The sequence below is a fragment of the Lontra canadensis genome, unplaced genomic scaffold, assembly GCF_010015895.1.
Source record: "Lontra canadensis isolate GAN:19392208 unplaced genomic scaffold, GSC_riverotter_1.0 scaffold5, whole genome shotgun sequence".
NCBI classification, from domain to species: Eukaryota; Metazoa; Chordata; class Mammalia; order Carnivora; family Mustelidae; genus Lontra; species Lontra canadensis.
Window position 1 is genome coordinate 40,929,502 of NW_022630999.1, and position 19,000 is coordinate 40,948,501.

Consider the following 19,000-nt stretch of genomic DNA (forward strand, 5'->3'; position numbering starts at 1 on the left):
TCTTCTTTGCCGTAAAAATCTATGAATTAGCAGTCGTTTAGCTGTATTAATATGGAATCTAAGCTGATACAGGTTGCTACATACGAAATTAGTACTTTAAATGTAATTAAATGTGTTTACTTGGCTTACAGATACTGGTCAAGGGAAAAGGGGAAGTTTGGATTATGATACAGATTTTTCTCTCCAGGAACACAGAACTTGATATACCTCCTTTTAATAAAAAAAAAAAAAAAATTATATTGGGGCACCTGGGTGGCTCAGTTGTTAAAGATCTGCGTTTGGCTCGAGTCGTGATCCCAGGGTCCTGGGATCAAGCCCCGTATCGGGCTCCTTGCTTGGCAGGAAGCCTGCTTCTCCCTCTCCCACTCCCCCCTGCTTCTGTTCCCTCTCTCACTGTGTCACTCTCTATCAAATAAATAAAATCTTTTTAAAAAATTTATATTGGGAATTCACTAGAGGGTATGCACCACTGGAAATGGTTTTTAAAAACTATGGTAGGAAATCTCCATGGTAATTTTCAGGCTTAAATAATAATTGATTTAGTTGGCTTTTCTATTTAAAGAATGATGTTGGAAACACAGCTGTATTTTGTTCCCTGCTCTTGACATATGGGTAAGGAAGAACTATGGTGATAGTATCAGGGACATAATTCTAGATATAAAACATTTTCTCTCCCCCAGTACCTCCCTTCACCTCTCGTGACCTGTTTAACACAGTGTTACTGGTTCTTGAGTGTATTGAGTATGAGAGAACCAGGGGGAGTGAGAGGGGAAGGAGAAAGGAGAGAGCAAAAAACTAAAAATACAATGAGACATGAAGCGTTAACACCAGTTTATGTCTGAATCTAAGAAAAATTATGAGGAGAAAAATGAAGAGTACTGAGTGACTGACTGAATGCAGATACAAAATGAGTAAAGGCAGGAGTTAGGAATGAATCTTGGGATCCATGGGAATCCTGCTGTAATGGACTACAGAGGGAGAACTGTTAATTGGTGATAGAGTTTTAAATTGTTAATGTTGAAATTACATTTGTGGGAAGGATGCCACCCAGATACTATAAAGTTGTGGCTGAAGAGACAGATTTGAACTGACTTCTAGTTAAGCCTGTACTTACTTATTTGTTCTCTAGATACCACCACAGTGTAATTAAAATTTGAAATTATTAAAACAGGTTTGCTGTCATGATAAGATTTACATTTTTTCAACACCAGTAATTAAGGTTTTCTTTCACTTAATTATTTGCTTATTTTTTAAGTGAAGTATACAGACATCCTTGATTCTTGGAAGTCTGGTATTCTCGTAAATATGATTAAATGTATTTAGTGATATTTGTCTTCACCAGGTGATTTTAAACTTCAGATAATTAGGCATAATTCACATTTCCTTTTCTATCCAGGAACCTTTTGAGGATGGCTTTGCCAATGGGGAAGAAAGTACTCCAACAAGAGATGCTGTGGTGACGTACACTGCGGAAAGTAAAGGAGTTGTGAAGTTTGGCTGGATCAAGGGTGTATTAGTATGTACCTATAGATTGAATTTTAGGGCATTTCTGTTTAGTATAAAATCTTTCTGATGTTCTCATCATTTCTTAAGAGAGCTCTTCTTTCTCTTTTTATGTGAATGTTATGGAAAACCAGATTAATAATATGTACCTCCTTTACTTGTGGATATAAAATTTAGCAAAGGAAACAGAATATATGTATTAAAGAATCATATTATACTTGATTTCCTCCAAATTTTATTTTATTACCTCTTGTAAATCTCACATATTGTCATTTTTCAGAAATTAAATATGAAACTATTAAATTGATGGGAGAATCAGAATTAAGAAATCTGAGCAGGCAGTAAAGCTAAATATTCCTCGTTATTTTTTTAAGAGAAATGTATGAAAATTAACATGGAAAGAATGAAAGAGAAATCGTTTTCTTAAGTGTTGAGGTTACTTCATTAGATAGGTTCAGGTGATTAAGTTCCAGATGTACTTCTGTTTTTCTGTATTGAAATAGGCACTAAGGAACTGACTGGAGGAGAGTGGTAGACTAACTGACCTCCCATTGGGACGTTGGGAGCACTTAATTTGAGTCATGTTGACATTTAGGGCAGAAGCAAAGGGAAAATCCCAGTTCCAGTAGTAATTTCATTGCTTAATCAATAGAATAAATGTGAAGAAGCTTCAGGTAATATTGTTTGCCTGTTCTTAGATTTTAGTATTTTAGATGACTGTGTTCTGTACATAAGCATAATATGCAAAAGTAAAAATAAATTGGAAACTCTCTCAAATAGTTCAGAGTTTTAAAAGATGTGTGAGGAGTGCCTGGCTGGAGTCAAAGGAGTACACGACTCTTGATCTCGGGGTCTGAGCCCCACCCTGGGTGTAGAGGTTACTTAAATAAATAAACTAAAAAAAAAAGGTGTGTGAACAATTAGCATTTTGTTTTGATATACTTTATAATACTTAAATCTTCTGATGAAATGAAAGAAGGATGTTATTAAAAAAATAAGCAAAAATTAAACTTAGTTACGTGGATAAATAGGAATAGGAACTATTTCTTTAGGGTTGAAGTGGTAGAATATTTCTTACACCTTGTTTAGTACCTTTTGTTATATCAGACCTTTGTGATGTTATATTACACTTAAATTATCTCACATTTTAGCTCTCTCATTAAGTTCTTTTAAAAAAGTATTACAAAGAGAATGATAAGAAATTTTAAATGACTTTCTATAGTTTTAAATGGATGTTGTCCTCCTTTTGGCTAGTTTTGCATTTACTGATGTATTATTTTTGATCATTTGCCTTCATCTGGAACTTACCCTCTTTTCTTACCTAGGTACGTTGTATGTTAAACATTTGGGGTGTTATGCTCTTCATTAGATTGTCATGGATTGTGGGTCAAGCTGGAATAGGTAAGCAGAGTTACATACTACTTGATTCATTTGAGAATGAAAAAGCAAAGTAACCATGTGCTCGTCTAGGCTGTGAACCTCATAAAATTCAAACAATTGGCATTATTCTAAGCTATTTTCCTGGTTGTGTCAGAGTGTTGTCTTAATGTTACTTTTTAAAAATTTTTGAGTAGATTTTTCGAAAATGGGATAGAAATAAGGTAATTGTTAAATATAATGTAAACATTGTATACTAATCAGTTCTAGATAGGGCAGGTTGAAATAAATATAAATATTCTCAGTCTCTTTTCTTTTGCCCTAAAGGTCTGTCAGTTGTTGTAATTATAATGGCCACTGTTGTGACAACTATCACGGGATTGTCTACTTCAGCAATAGCTACTAATGGATTTGTACGTGGAGGTAAATTCAGTCTTTTCACATCATTGTCACCAGATTACTGTTACTCAGTAAACTGAGGTTTACATTTTTAAATTAGGTCTAAATTATGTTTATCTTAGAAACAGCATAGGTCGATATAGGTGAGAAACTTGCTACTAAGCACTTTCAAACTAGCATATTAGAATGTAAAATTTAATTTTGGCCCATACACGAACATATATGTTTGAAATTACTTAGGATGTTCATTGTATTTGGTAGCAAGAATGGAGATTCTGACCCGGTTTCTTTCCTGTTGGACTGTCTCTTACCTCCTTCCTGGTTTTAGCTCTTATATCAGGAGCTTGCGTCCTGTATTTGGTTGGTTATACAGGTGTAACCTCATTCCTCTCCCTTTAGGGAAACTTAGAGTTCTTTTCCCATGATCTGACAGCTTGTGTAAGTTAAACCTGGGACTTTGAATCCATACTATCAACTCTAGCTCTCTTCTTTGGGTCTCTGAGGCCTCTTTCATTGGAATCCACAAGATCTGCTTTGTGAGATTTTACCTTCCCAGGGAAAGCACCCAGGAGACTAGAAGAATGGCCTTGGGACGCCTGTGAACAAGAAGAAAAAAATTGCATTTTCCAAATCAAAACTCATCATTTAGATGGAATGAGGATATTCTTGGAGAAAGGAAAGAAAATGGACTTTACCAGCTCCTATACAGTTGTCATAGCAATCAACCAAGAAGAGAATCTGCTTGTAACATCTGCCTCACCTGTTTTACAGATCCGTATTTGACATTAGCCATACACAATTTCTGCCTTATCTGCACCAGGTATTTAGAGAGGGAACCAGATTGAGCCTTTCATTTGTCTTCATTGTCTTCATATTTTCATATTTCTTATATACTGCTAGATCCAGATCACTATGGCCCTGGGGGAAGCTGGTAGCAATATGACCGTGCTGAGCATGCATGACTCTTGGCTCAACTTCTATGTGTACACGAGTCTAGATGAGCTATATTGGGGTGTATGATGTGGATATGTCCAAAGAGTTACTCAGACAACACTGAGAGATTCTTTTTGGCTTCTTGTGTACTGTACCCCATGCTTCATTTATTTCTGCTACTGCTGGGGAATGGTAAAGAAGAAGTGGATATGGTGGACTAGCAAATTATCAAAGTATTTCTCCTTATCCTCAAGCTTTCCAATCAAGGTCCTAAGCCTCAGTGGGATTAGTGGGGCATGAAGCCACTGGCAGCATAAACCCTACAGATTATTCTCCATGTGAACTCAAACTTAGGGTAAGCATAGATTTTCCTGCATTGTAACTAAAAAGCCACTTCATCTTTCAAAATTACCAGTTTCTGTATGTATTCATAAATACATCTAGCTCAGAGAATTTGAGCACATACTTTGAAACTTTGTTAGAAGGAGTTCATTTTTCACTTGTCAATTGGTGACTTTGGAAACCTGGCTGATTCTTTACTGAATACAAGCAAGTTGTATCATCATCTGCAGTGAAAGCCTTTTGGAGATTTTTTTCAATGACTATAAGCCCCTTCTGTCATCCCTTTATCTGCTTCATGGAACTTGGACAGTCCTAATGAGATTTGTTTTGGTTTCATGACAAAACGGTATTTTCACCATATGATAAAGTTGATAGAGGTCTAAATCTGACAAGAATATATTACCCTGTAGTCATGATTTAAATTGAAAGTATTGGTGTGACTTTATCATTTTATCCCAAAAGTATGTGTTGCTTGGTTCTATATGGAAAAATTGCATATAACAAATGACCAGCCCAGTAGCAGTGAGCCCCCCTAGTGCCCACGTGATGTATTTTCATTCAGAGGAATACCAGAGGACCTTGGAGAAATAATTGGTTCCAAATCTGGCCAGGAAACTTACTTTAAGAGCCTAGACATTTTTTCACATTGGAAAATAAAGGATGTGTAACAGAGGCTACTAGTTTCAGGTCAGAAGGACCCAGGACCCAATTTGAAGGAGCTAATGCTGACTTAAGTTTGGATAGTTTGAACAGCAGTACTACTACTAATAATAACTAGTTTAAATGAAGACCTAATGTATGATAAAATTCTTAAGTTCACAGACAGCACAAAATTTTGTTTTTTACCTTTGAAGAATGCTATGAATGAAAATTGATAAATATGAAGAAACTCATGTTGAATCAAGTTTTTCTGAGTGAAAATTTCCTTACCTAAAATCAGTGTAATCAAGCAACTGATGAGTTTTTTTTTTTTTAAGATTTTATTTATTTATTAGAGAGAGAGAGGAAATATAAGCAGGGGGAGTGGGAAAGGGAGAAGCAGGCTTCCAGCTGAGCACAGAGCCTGATGTGGGGCTCCATCCCAGGACTCTGGGATCATGACTTGAGCCGAAGGCAGACGCTTAACTAGGGAGCCACCCTGGTGCCTGATGGGGTTTTTTTAATTTGAAAATTGTTCTACGTAGCAAGAAAAGGAAAGAGAATCAAAATCTTTCAATTTTGTAAGCTCTTTACTCAGTAAAAGCATGTGAAATATTATTTCTCAAGGAACTGAATTGGAATTATATCATGCCTGTAGCTCCAAGAAGCATTTCAGAGAATATACAGAAGAGAGCAACATATTAAGTGACACTATAGCATGATGACAGTAAATTCCAGACTAGGAATCTCTCTGGAACAAGGAATTTTTTTTTTTTTTTTTTTTAAGTTTTCTCTACATACTATGTGACACGCAAACCCAAAACCCTGAGATCCAGAGTTGCCCGCTTCACCAACCAAGCTAGCCAGGCACCCCCGGAATCCTTGTTTGACAAAATTTTCCAAGGAGAAAGAAAGAGTGGGAGTTATGGTTTAAAACAGACTGTAAGAGACGCACTTTATAGGTGTGGGTTTTTTGCCCTTTGTAACAAAAAACTGCTTTGTCTTTTAGTGGGGTGGGCCCAAGAGCGCCAGGTTTGGATCTCCTCTAGTCCAATTACTGAGGACTTGATTTTTTACTTCTTCTAAAATGGCTACACAGGGAAGAGAGGATAGAGCTAGAGATATCCACAGGTCAGGGTGCCAAAGGCTTAGACTGGAGAAATGGAAGTATACCATGGAAATAGTGACGTCTGGTGATCCATCTGAATTATCCATGAACTGGAGGTTGATTATTAAGGGAATTAATAAGGAAATATTTTACCTAAAGGTTTTGGTTGCTCTGTATAGTAATTTCAATTCAGAGAGCTTCTTTTGAACTTGCCTCATTATCTTGTTAATATAACGAACTATTTTGAGGGAACATTGAACAGTTTATCTTGATTCTTAACTCAGTCATAAAATTTATTTATATTTTGTTAATATTGAATAATATTTATTCTCAATTTATAGGGTATGTTTCTATCTCTTTGGAAGTATGTGAAATACATACTCTTCCTAGCGCTACGTGCTTTTTGCCTTTGGAGAAATTTAATTTTACTGCCAAGTTACCTTAACATTGGCTTTATCAGTACATTTTAGAGATTAAAAAGATAACACTAGAAAAGTGCAGCTGTTTTTTATTAGATGAAGTAACTGCCAATTTGTAAACAAATATAATTATGTCCAACTATGAAATCTAGGATAAAAATTATATGGTAACATTCAAGGTTTCTTTAAAAAAAAAAAAGAGTCAAAATTTAGAAAATAAAAGATGCATAGTTTCAGTCTTGATTAGTTTTTAGTAAAGGTTCTTAGGTGCTAAAAGCTACTAGCAGGTTAGAGAATCATGCCCTCTGTACTTTGCCTGCACAGAATAAGAATAGCAGTGCCAAGGAACTTTAGCAGGTACCTCTCACCTTCATCTTTGTCATAATCCCTGGCCTGACAGACACATAGGTTCTACAGATGACGGTGGCCTGCTGGATCCCAGAGCTCTTTACTATTGTGCTCATCTTATCAGGTGTTTCTGAGGCCTGGGTTTTACAGAATTTACTTGGGCCACATGCAGCAGGTTCTCCAAGAGGGTGCTGGCCAGCAGTCACGTTCACTTAAGATCTGTATTTTCTAGATGCCTCAGACAGGAGTTCTTCCATCCTCAAACAATCTGTGAACATGGTCTCATTTGAGAAATAGGAAATGCTAGTTTTTGAATGGTGTTGTGTTGTATGTGTTGAACATTAAGTTGAAAGTTCAGTATACTTTCAAACAAAAATCCAGGTTACATCAAATTCAAACAGGTAGTTCTGAAAATGTAAAATTAATATAAACCTGTCTATTCCATGACTAAGGTGAAATTTCATATTACTTGTATATCAGTCATTCAGCAGATAATTATTGAGCTCTCTGTGACGGGCAGCAGGTTTGTAACAAAGTTGAAAGTCAGGGAAGATCCTATTTTCTTGGAGCTGTGTTCAGATAATAGTGCAATTACTTTTTGAAACCTAACTGCTAGACCTGATACATGAAACATAACTGCTATGCATGACAGTGTAGTCTTGACATACGTTATCTATCAGATTTAATGCAACACTGTTGTTAGTCATATGTATACTTTGTATGGATGAAGAGAGAAGAAATGAAACAATTATATTCATTTTTTCAACAAATTTAAATCTTATCCAGATTTTACTGGCCAATCTTTTTTAAGTGTCTGCATTATGTCAGAATTGTCTTTGTATATTCTGTCTTTTTCCTTTCTCTGAAATAATTGAAGACCTCTTCCTTCTCTCTATAGGTGAAAGTAACATGGGAAGTAATACTAACATTTTTTGAATGGATTGTGACAGAAAGTGCTTTCTATATTGATTGTCAAGTTTTTTGTTTAGTCCATTACAAACTATTCATTCCTGTCCTCACCAAGCAAAGACTTATAACTTAGAATTAAGCTCCGTAGTTCTTTTCTTTTACTGAGAATTTCTTTCAAATTATAGCTTTCCAGATCAGTGAAATGTTTGAAGAAGCTGTAATGAGCAGTTCTCTAGCAGTTGTATTTTGAGATTTTATTAGACTTAAGCACAACATTGTTTTTAGTTTAGTAAAACACTACTTATAAACCACAAATACTTTGAATGTGAATCTGGCAAACAGTTATAAATAATTTTTGACTTGGGTTTTCTTTTTGACTCATTTGGTGGCGTTTCAATCTTGCGAGTCTTTGATGATTAAAAATACTTCAACTTGGTTCTGAAATTTTCCGCTGCAGAATTAGGGAAGTATGTCCTGACTCTTCAAATTTAACTTATTCGTGTGATCAATCATAATGATAATATAGCCCCAGGTCCTAGTCTGAAGGTTTAATGTTGGTTAACACATTTTCTCTACTTGCCTTAATAATGGCAACAGAACAGAGGAAATTTGTGCAGTGTTAAGATGCAAACAGATCATTGTTTATGGGTAGACCAGGCTATTAAAATATATTTCCTAGAACAATAATCAACATGGATATTGGATCCATTTGGATCTCTCAACTCTGTTGTATTCTCAAAATGGTTCCTTGGAATTTTACACAAGGTGGCTTTGGATAAATTGTTTAGTAAGTTTACAGAAGTAGGTGGTTTAGTGCTATAAGAACTCTAATATATTTTCTAATCATACTAGATGAACTCTGAGCAAAAATTGTTAGTTTACTTTATCATTGATGACTTTATTATGTTTTTGTTATCTTCACCTTTTGAGGGTATTTTTCCTCAATAACCTTTATTTTACACAATTTCCACAGATACTGCAAAATATACAGATGTTTCATATTATGTACACTGATCATTTCTCCATGGGAGATAAAGGATGTCTGTCGCAAACTTCTCATATTCCCCTGTCTTGGGTAACAACTTTTTGAAGCTTTTTATTAGTTAGAAATTTTGAATTTTTTTTTTATTTTTTTTTTTAGTGTAGTTGACCCACGGTGTTACCATTAGTTTCAGATCTACAACTTAATGATTTAACAAGTTGATACATTAGGCTGTGTTCACAAGTGTAGCTACCATCCGTCCCATTACATCACTATTACAATATCATTGACTATATTCCTTAGGCTGTGCCTCCTTTTATTTCATTTGTTTATTCTTTCTATACCTGGAAGCCTGTATCTCCTTCTCCCCTTTACCCACTTTGCCCACCTTCCTACTCTCCTCCCTTTTGGCAATCATCGGCTTGTTCCCTGTATTTATAGGTCTGATTCTGCTTTTTGTTTGTCTATTCACTTGTTTGTCTTTTTTAATTCCACTTATGGAATCATAAAGTTTTATCTTTCTCATTGTGACATTTCACTCAGCATAATCTTGCCTAGGTCCATCCATGTTGTCTCAAATGACACAGTCTCATTCTTTTTTATGGCTGTGTAATATTCCAACACACGCGCACACACGCACACACACACACACTCTTTCTCTCTCTCTCTCTCTCTCTCTCTCTCACACACACACACACACACACACACACACCCCTTCCTTACCCATTTGTCTACTGATGGACACCTATGTTCCTTCCATATCAATTCAGTGTAATTCCTATCAAAATTCCAAGGGCATTTTTTACAGAAATAGGAAAAATTATCATGAACCATAAAGACCCTGAATAGTCAAACAGTTTTGAGAAAGAACAAAGCATCACACTTCCCAATTCCAAACTATATTTTAAACCTGTAGTAATCAAAATGGTATGGTAATGGCATTAAAAGATATATAGACCTGTGGAATAGAATCAAGAGCCCAGAAATAAACTTACATGTGTACACTCATCTAATGTTTGACGAGGGAGCTAAGAATACTCAATGTGAAAAGGATAGTCTCTTAAATGGTGTTGGGAAAACTGGATATTCACATGCAAAATAAATTGGACCTCTTATATCACTCATAAAATTAACTCAAAATAGATTTTGACCTAGAACCAGGAAATTAAGACCTAGAACCAGGAAATTCCTAGAACAAAGCATAGGGGGAAAGCCCCGTGACATTGGTATTGCTAGTGAATTTTTTGGATATGACCCCAAAAGCACAAGAACAAAAACAAAAATCAACAAATGGGTCTTTATCAACTTACAATCTTCTGCACTGCATAAGAAACAATCAACAAAATGAAAAGACAACCTACAGAATGGAAGAAAACAGTTGCAAATCATATTATCTGTTAAGGGGCTAATATCAAAATAGAGAAGGAACTTCTATAACTCAATAGCAACAAACCAAATAATCTGATTTAAAAGAGAAAGGACCTGAATGGACAGGTCTCCAAAGAAGACAACAAGTTCATGAAAGGGTGCTTAACATTACTAATCATCATGGAAATGCAAATCAAAACCACAATGAGTTAATACCTCATACCTATTAGAATAGTTATTGTCAAAAAGACAAGAGATGGGGGTGCTGGGTGCCTCAGTCCTTAAGCGTCTGCCTTTGACACAGGTCATGATCCTGGGGTCCTGGGATGGAGCCCCACATGGGGCTCCCTGCTCAGCGGCGAGTCTGCTTCTCCCTCTCCCACTCCCCCTACTTGTGCTCCCTCTCTCACTGTGTCTCTCTCTGTCAAATAAATAAATAAAATCTTTAAGAAAAAAAAAAATGATAAGTTGTGGTGAGGATGTGGAGAAAAGAGAATCCTTATGCACTGTTTGGAATGAAAATTGGTTCAGCCACTGTAGGAAACAGTATGGAGGTTTCTCATAAAAAACAGAACTACCATATGATCGTATAGTCCTACTTCCTTGGTATTTATTAAGAGGAAATGAAATTTCTATTTGTTGTAGATGTTGGCACCCCCTTGAGCAGCATTACTCAAAATGGCTAAGACATGGACACAACCTAAGCATTCATTGAAAGGTGAATAAAATCATACACACACACACACACACACACACACACACACACACAAAATAGAATATTATCTAGCCATAAAAATAAAAGGAGGTATTGCCATTTGCAACAACATAGATGAAACTTGAGGGCATTATACTAGGTGAAGTAAGTTAGAGAAAGGCAAATACTCAAATACTGTATAATCTCACTTCTATGTAGAATCTCAAAAAGCCAAACTCCTAGAAACAGAGTGTAAAAAAGTGATTACAAGGAGTTGATGGGTAAGGGAAATGATGAGATGTTGGTCAGACTTCCAGTTATAAGAAGTTGTGGGGATCCAACATATAGGATGCAGACTATAATTAGTATTATATACTTGAAACTTTCTGAGAGTAGATCTTAAATGTTCTTACCATAAAACAATAACAAGAATGGAAATTCTCTTTGGTGAAGGATATATTAACCTTATTTTGGTAAACATTTTGCAACATGTACATGTGTCAAAACCTCACAGGATATATCTTATACAATCATATGTCAGTTATACCTCAGTAAAGCTGGAAAAAAATTAACTGACCCTGCATTTATAAGTCTATTTCTGGACTTTCTGGTGGTACATTATCTGAAGATCTGTCCTTAATCTAATAACATACTACCTTGGTACTGTGGCTTTATACTATTTCTTGAAGTTGGATAGTATGGCTCCTTCAACTTTGTTCTTCTTCAAAATTGTCTTGGCTGTTCTAGTTCTCTTGCCTTTCCATATAAATTTTAGAATTACTTTGTCAGTTTCTGCAAACTGTCTTGCTGGAATTTAGTTTGAACTTCTGTTGAATATAGAGGTCAATTTGGGGAGAATTAACATCTTAACTCTCAGGGCTTCCATTTCATAAATATCATTTATCTCTCTTTAGTTCTTCAGTTGTCTGTATACAGATCTTGCAGATATTTTTTAGATTTATACTTAAAGTATTAATTGGGTTTTGGTGCTATTGTAAAGTTACTATTTAAAATTCTAATTTCTTACTGTTTGTTGCTGTTAAATGGAAATATGGATTTCTGTATATTTACCTTATAATATTTTCATAATAGGACTGTCCAGAGAAACAACCAGTATGATGTGTATGTATATATAAGGAAAAATTTATTTGAAGTTCATTTACATGATAATGGAGTGGAGGATGGGAAGTCCAAAATCTGAAGGGCAGGTCAGCAGTCTGGAGATCCAGAGGACAGGTGATGCTGCAGTTCAAATCCAAAGGTTGTCTACTGCAGAACTACCTCCCTCTTACCTCTTGCTAGGGAGAGGTTTGTTTTTGTTCTGTTCAGGCCTTCAGCTGATTGGATGAGGCCCACCCACATTACAGTGGGCAATCTGCTTTACTCTTAGTCTATCAGTTCATTGTAAATGTCATCTAAAAACACCCTTATGGAAACCATGTATCTGAGCACTAGGACCAAGCAAGTGGACACATAAAATTATCCCCTCTCAGTGTCACATTGCTAAACTAACTTTTATTATTTTATTTTATTTATTTTTAAAGATTTTTAAAATTTATTTTCGAGAGAGGATGAACAGAAGGGAGAGGCAGAGGGAGAAGCAGACTCCCCGCTGAGCAGGGAACCCGAGGAGGGGCTCAATCCCAGGACCCCAGGATCATGACCTGAGCTAAAGGCAGATGCTTAACCCAGGTGCCAGCCAGGTGCCCCAAATTAACTTATTTTAACTGGAGTCCATTACCCTTCAAATTTTATCTTATTTTATATGTGTTTTTCTACTTCATAGTTGTATTAGTTTGTATTTTAAATTGAATTACTTTCAAGTTACTCTTCGGGGAAGTTCATTTTGGTAGAAAAACGTGTCAAGATTTGATTCTGTTCAGACTTCCTTAACCCATCTACAGCACTGAGGATGTGCTGGATCACATGTTGACTGTGATTTTTCAGCAGCATGTTGGACAGTTAAGATTTCTTGTGCAGTTTTATCAAGGGTGAGCAAGAGTTACAAGAAAAGGTGAAATAGTTCAAAGGAAGTTAACTTGGACAGGTTTGTTGATGTTTCTAAAGATTAAAAAATGTTTCACATTAATATACAGTATTTAGTCCGGGTTAGCAGATAAAAGGAGCAAGTACTAAATTGAACCACGTGTAGTTTTTTTTTTTTTCCCTTAGAGTTTTATTGAGATATAATCAGAATGTGGCACTGAACAAGTTTAAGGTGTTACAGCATAATGGCTGGACTTACACATATTGTGAATAAGTTGCCATAGTAAGTTTAGTTAATATCCATCATCTCGTATAGATAAAGGGAAAACAAAGAAAAACATGTTATTTACCTTGTGATGAGAACCTCTAAGAGCCCTGTGTGGTTTAAGAAATGTCTCTTTTGTGGCATAATTGTTAGTCAAACATCCAGAGTGCATGTTCAAAAGAGAGTAAGTACTCCTTCCTCCTTCCTGCCTAGTTGTGTGGGGGTTTTTGTCTTTGTGTATTTTATTTTGAAGATGCCATTTGAGTTCAGTTCATTTGTTCTGAATGTTCATAATAGCTGTATATTGGTAATCCCATTTTCTACAAAGATTGATTGATAAATGTACTCCTAATCAAAAGTAAAACTGACCATGCACATTCACATTGATTAACTCTGGGTTCTTAGTAGAAGAAACTAAGGAAATCATTGATTAATGCTTTATAACAAAAATTGGCAAGACAGAGCTCTTGGAAAGAGTTTTCAAATCCAGTGACTCCTGTTTGAAAAAAGAAACAGGATAAAGTTGATTTTTTTTTTTAATAAAATGTTGTCTACTTTGCAAAAACCTTTGTTACCCTTATATACCACTCATGGAATTCTGTATGTTAGTAATAGCCAAGGATAAAGATTTTTAGTATTTTGCACAAATTTAAAATAGAGTTATAATAGGGCTTTATTCTTCCAAGGAGTTTTAAATCAATTCTTAGAACAATATGAAATAGATGAGGCAGTCATTTTAGTGTTGATTTTACTTGTAGGACTAATCAGCACATTACTTTTGTCTTTCCATGGCTTTATCCATCACTGTTGCTTAAAGTCACTACTTACCTTTATCTCTGTATCCTTATGTAAAATGAGGAAGTTGGCCTGATGACCAGTGAATTGCCTTACAGTATTAGGATTCTGTGAGGTTGCACCTAAGAACCACAGAAGTGAATGGAGAGGGTTGGTGCTAGGTGGTGATGAAGAATCTGGGTCACAACTCTGTTCATTTGGCCGATGTTTGATGCTAATCCTGATCTTGGGTTGGGTTGTTTTTACCAAAAAAATGTAGATGAATTAATTTACGGACTTAATTGCTTTTTCTTTTTTTTAAAGATTGATTTATTTGAGAGAAAGAGAGAATATACATGCAGAGGGTAGGGGCAGAAGGAGAGAGAGAATCTTGAGCAGACACTCTGCTGAACATGGAGCCCACCACAGGGCTCCATCCCATAACCCTGGAATCATGACCTCAGCCAAAATCAAGTGTTGAATGCCTAACCTCCCGAGCCACCTAGGTGCCCTGATTTAATGGCCTTTTAAGAAAAGCTTCAAAAACAAAACAAAACAAAACAAAACTTTAACACATGGTCTAGCTTAGAAGTAACTTCTGTCTCCTTTCATTAAAAGCAGTGAGTTGATGAACTTGCTTAAGACGTATTTAATCTTCTCTTGAAGTCTAGCACATGAAATTTTTTTTGCTATATCATTTTGTACCATTTTAAAATTTTGAAATGGTAGTTGTTGACAATAGATTTATAGTTAATTAGGTCAATATTATTAGAGTAAAATTCACATGTGAAATGCACACATTTTAAGTTTACAGTTCTTTGAGTTTTGATAAGTATATAAATCTAGCTCAAACAAAATACATACTATTTTCATCATACTGGAAGTTTCCTTTATAATCATTCTCTCACCTCTAGCCCAGGATGGAATTGTGTTCTACAGAAGGTACTCTTTTTGTGTCTCACCACAACATAGAGTTTTGGGGATTCATCCGTGTTATTCTATATGTTAGTAGTTTGTTGTAGTGTAGCATTACTATACATTATTTTATGACTGTATACCTATAGTAACAATAAATTATTTAGTACCTATTGCAGGACACTGGGATTATTTTTAGGGTGAGGCTATTATGAATAAGCTGACAGGAACAGTCTTATTCAAGTCTTTGTGGTTGTATCATTTAACATACATTGGGAGATTACCTATGAATGGATTTGTTGATTTGTGAGGTACTTGTATGTCTCATTTATAAGAAATTGCCAAATGTTTTCCATAGTGGTTGTGCCATTTTGTACTACCGTCAGCAATATATGAGACTTCCAGTTTTTCTACATTGTTACCAACACTTGTTATGTATTTTTAATTATACCTACTCTTGTGGATGATTAATTATAGTAAGCATCTTTACATGTGCTTATGATCACTTGTACATCTTTTGTAATATATTCAAATCTTTTGCTGATTTTTAAGTTGTATTATCTTTTATTTGTAGGAATTTTTTAAAAAAATATATTCTGAATACAGTTGATTTGTTTAATGTAAGTATTTTTTCCCCCGGTTTTCAACTTTGCCTCATCACTTTTATAATTCTCTTAATCTTTTTTTACCAAGTGCAGAAGTTTACCATTTTGAAGAAATCCAGATTCTTGAGTTTTCTTTTATGGCTAGGGCTTTTTTTTGTAGTGACCTGAAATCTTTTGCATATCTCAAGGGGTTATGAAGAAATTCTTTTCTCTTTTTGTCTAGAATCTTTATAGTTTTAACTTAGGTTTTTGACTGTCAATAGTTTCAAATTTTTGCGTATTAGTGAGACAGAGAGTGTGCTTCTCCTCCCTCCCTACCTCCCTGCATAGGTATCTACTTGGTCTAGCACCATTTATTAAAATGGCTATCTTCTCTCTTTTGAGTTAACTTTGGTACCATTGTTGAAAAATCAATTGTTTGTGTATTGTCTGGACTGTATGTTTGTTCCTTTGATAAGTTTGTTTCCCCCATTTATGGGAGAATTATGGAAGTAATTTTGCCAGTTACTGTTGATTGCTTACCTTTATAATTTCTAAGTCTTTCAACTTCATTCTTTTTCAAGATTGTTTTGGCTCTTCAAGGTCCTTTGTATTTCTACCTAAATTTTTGGACTAGGTGTACTAATTTCTGTTAAAAAAAACCAAACAAACAAAAAGCCCATAAAATCTTAATGGGGTTTGGTATTCCAGTCTTAAAAATATTTTTGGGGAGAATGGTTATGTTAATAATAATGAATCTTGCAATTTATGAAAATTTGTCTCTCTCCATTTATTTAGATCTTTTGTTTCTTATAGTAGTGTTTTATATTTTCCAGTATAGATGTTTTGCCTATATTTTATTAAATTTATCCTTAAGTTTTTCATGTTATTTGGTTATAAATGGTATTTGTAAATTTTATTTTCCATGTTTTGTTTCTTATATAGAGAAGTAAAATAGCCTTTAGTATTTTGACACCATTACCCTGTGATCTTGATAAACATAAATAGACAGGTCATCTGTGAATAGACATGGCTTATATTTTTTCTTGCCAATTTTTAGAATTTTTTTCTCTCTTCTTTCTCTCTCTCTTTCATTTGTTGAATTAGTTAGGATTTCCAGTACAGTGGTAAATAGAAGTGATGAGACTAGACATCTTTGCCTTGTGCTCATTCTTATGTAAAGTAAGTTCAACATATCACAAGTAAGAAGATGTTGACTATGGGTTTTTTGAAAATGTCATTTGTCAGATTGAGAAAGTTATCATTCTAATTTGCTGAGAGTATTTATCATGAGTGGATATTAAATTGTGTTGTGCTTTTCCTATGTCTTCTGACATGGTTATGTGGTTTTCCTCCCTTAACCTGTTACTTTTACAAATTAATATGGTTTTTTGAATCTTAACCTAACATTTGTAGGCCCCACTTCCTAAGAGATACTACATTTTCTGCAACATTTTATTTGCTAACATTTTGTTAAGAATTTCTGAGTCTAAGATCATGAGGAATATTCATCTGAAATCTTCTTTCTTTCTAATAACCTTTGTCAGATTTTGGTATCAGGATGATGCCCATCTTAAAAGGGATATTGGCTGGCATCTCCTCCTCCTTTGTTTTCTGAAAGAATTTGTGTCAAATTGATCTTTTCACCTTCTCTTCAGTGAAGTTATCTAGACCTGTAGTTTTTATAAATTGTGTGTGTGTGTGTGTGTGTGTGTGTGTGTGTAGGTTTTTATTACTAATTAAATTTCTTAGTTATAAGATTTAATCATTTTCCTCTTCTTACCACAGTTTGGACATCCATTTCATCTGAGTTGCATATTCATTGTAATAAATTGATAATATTACCTTTTAACTTCTTAATGACTATGGGATTTATAACTGTATGTCCCTTTTTTCATTAGTGATTTGGTTTATTTATGTTTTCTTTTTTGTTTTTGTCTTGCTCATTGTCTACCAGTTCTATTAATGTTTTTAAAAACAACTTTTGTCTTTGCTGATTTTCCTTTATTGGTTTCTGTTCTTTATTACTTTGTTTCTCTTTTAGGTTTTATTTACTCTTTTTTTTTTTTTTTTTTAGTTTCATGTTAGATCATTGATTTTATGTCATTTTAATACAAACATTTGAAAAAGTTCCTCTATAATTTCTGCGTTAGGTATATCCCACTAATTTTGATATGTTCTATTTTCATCATCATTCACTAAAAGTACTTTTTAGCTTCCCTGTGGTTTATTCTTTAACTAGTGGTTTACTTTAAAGTATGTTGCGTAATTTACAGATATTAGGGATCTTCCATACATTTAATTTAATTCTTTTATGGTCAGTAACATTCACTGTATCACTTCAGATCTTTGAAATTTGCTGACACTTATTTTATAGCCAATAATACATTTTTAATCTTAGGCTTTTGGTTAACCTAGTTGGGGTTTTGTTATTGATGTGAAATTTAGGAAGAGCTATAGGGACATACAACCCCAAATCAATATGTGATGAAAATGGAACCCAGTTGTATGTAGTATCATTACTTAGTACTCTGGTATCTGACTCATTTATGTCCTCTACACACATGAGTTGGGTGTAGTTTATGGCCATATTACGAAACCCCATGAAGAATATTTTTTCAACATTAAATTCTGTGTTTGTTTGACAAATAGGTTTTTTTAAAAGAAAGTAGTTATTTTTGTCTATTGATGCCTTTTACTCATTCGTAATTCTTCCTTCTCATTGCCATTTTCAGTCATAACAAAAGACTGATATTTGTCATGCATATTGTATGATAAGGACTGGAGCCAGACCTGAGTTTAAGTCCAGTTCTTCCCTGGCTGCTTGTATGACCTTGGTCAATTTACTTAACCTTTCTAAGCCTTGATTTTCTCATATGTAAAATGGGAATGATACCAGTATTTAGCTAGAATTAAATAAAATGTAATTTTTAACAAAATAGAAATTTTATATTCAAGATGAATACCTGCTTTATGCTTATTAGTAAAAATACCAGACCAGTCTCTCTAAGTGGTAGGTCTTTAATACTATCTTTGATTTTGATGAAAACAAAGACAAAAACAACAAAAAAAGGAAAACTGCTTTTAAAACTGGTTGTCTGTAGGAAGCAGTAGTAGAAGTGAAAGAAACAGGGCAGAGAATGTTTGCTTTTCATCAGGAGTAAAAGTGTAGTGAGATTAGCAGATACTCTTATATTCTTTATTATCCATGAACTCTTTATTTTCTTGGAAAAAAAGTAAAAACCTTTTAAAAGTTAACAAAACTAGTTGTGGGGCGTTAAGGTTTAGATATTTTAAATTGTAGATATTTTAAACTATTTAAAAATAGTTCTGAAATGTCAGAATTTGCCTACTTATATTCATAATTCCCAGGGAGAATTGCCCTTCTCATTATGTTTTGCCATATTAAATGCACCTTAAGATATCTATTTTTTCTTCTTAGTAATAAAGAGACT

General features: G+C 34.4%; 1 protein-coding gene across 2 annotated transcripts in view; it reads left to right on the forward strand.

Annotated features, from left to right (window-relative positions):
* Positions 1-19,000, forward strand: part of SLC12A2 (solute carrier family 12 member 2) — a 113,210-nt gene that overhangs the window by 27,252 nt on the left and 66,958 nt on the right. For both annotated transcript variants that reach the window (XM_032851969.1, XM_032851968.1), the window contains exons 2-4: positions 1,397-1,516; positions 2,829-2,904; positions 3,208-3,303. In XM_032851969.1, coding sequence (XP_032707860.1) covers positions 1,397-1,516; positions 2,829-2,904; positions 3,208-3,303 — 292 coding nt within the window. The remainder of the gene's footprint in view (positions 1-1,396; positions 1,517-2,828; positions 2,905-3,207; positions 3,304-19,000) is intronic.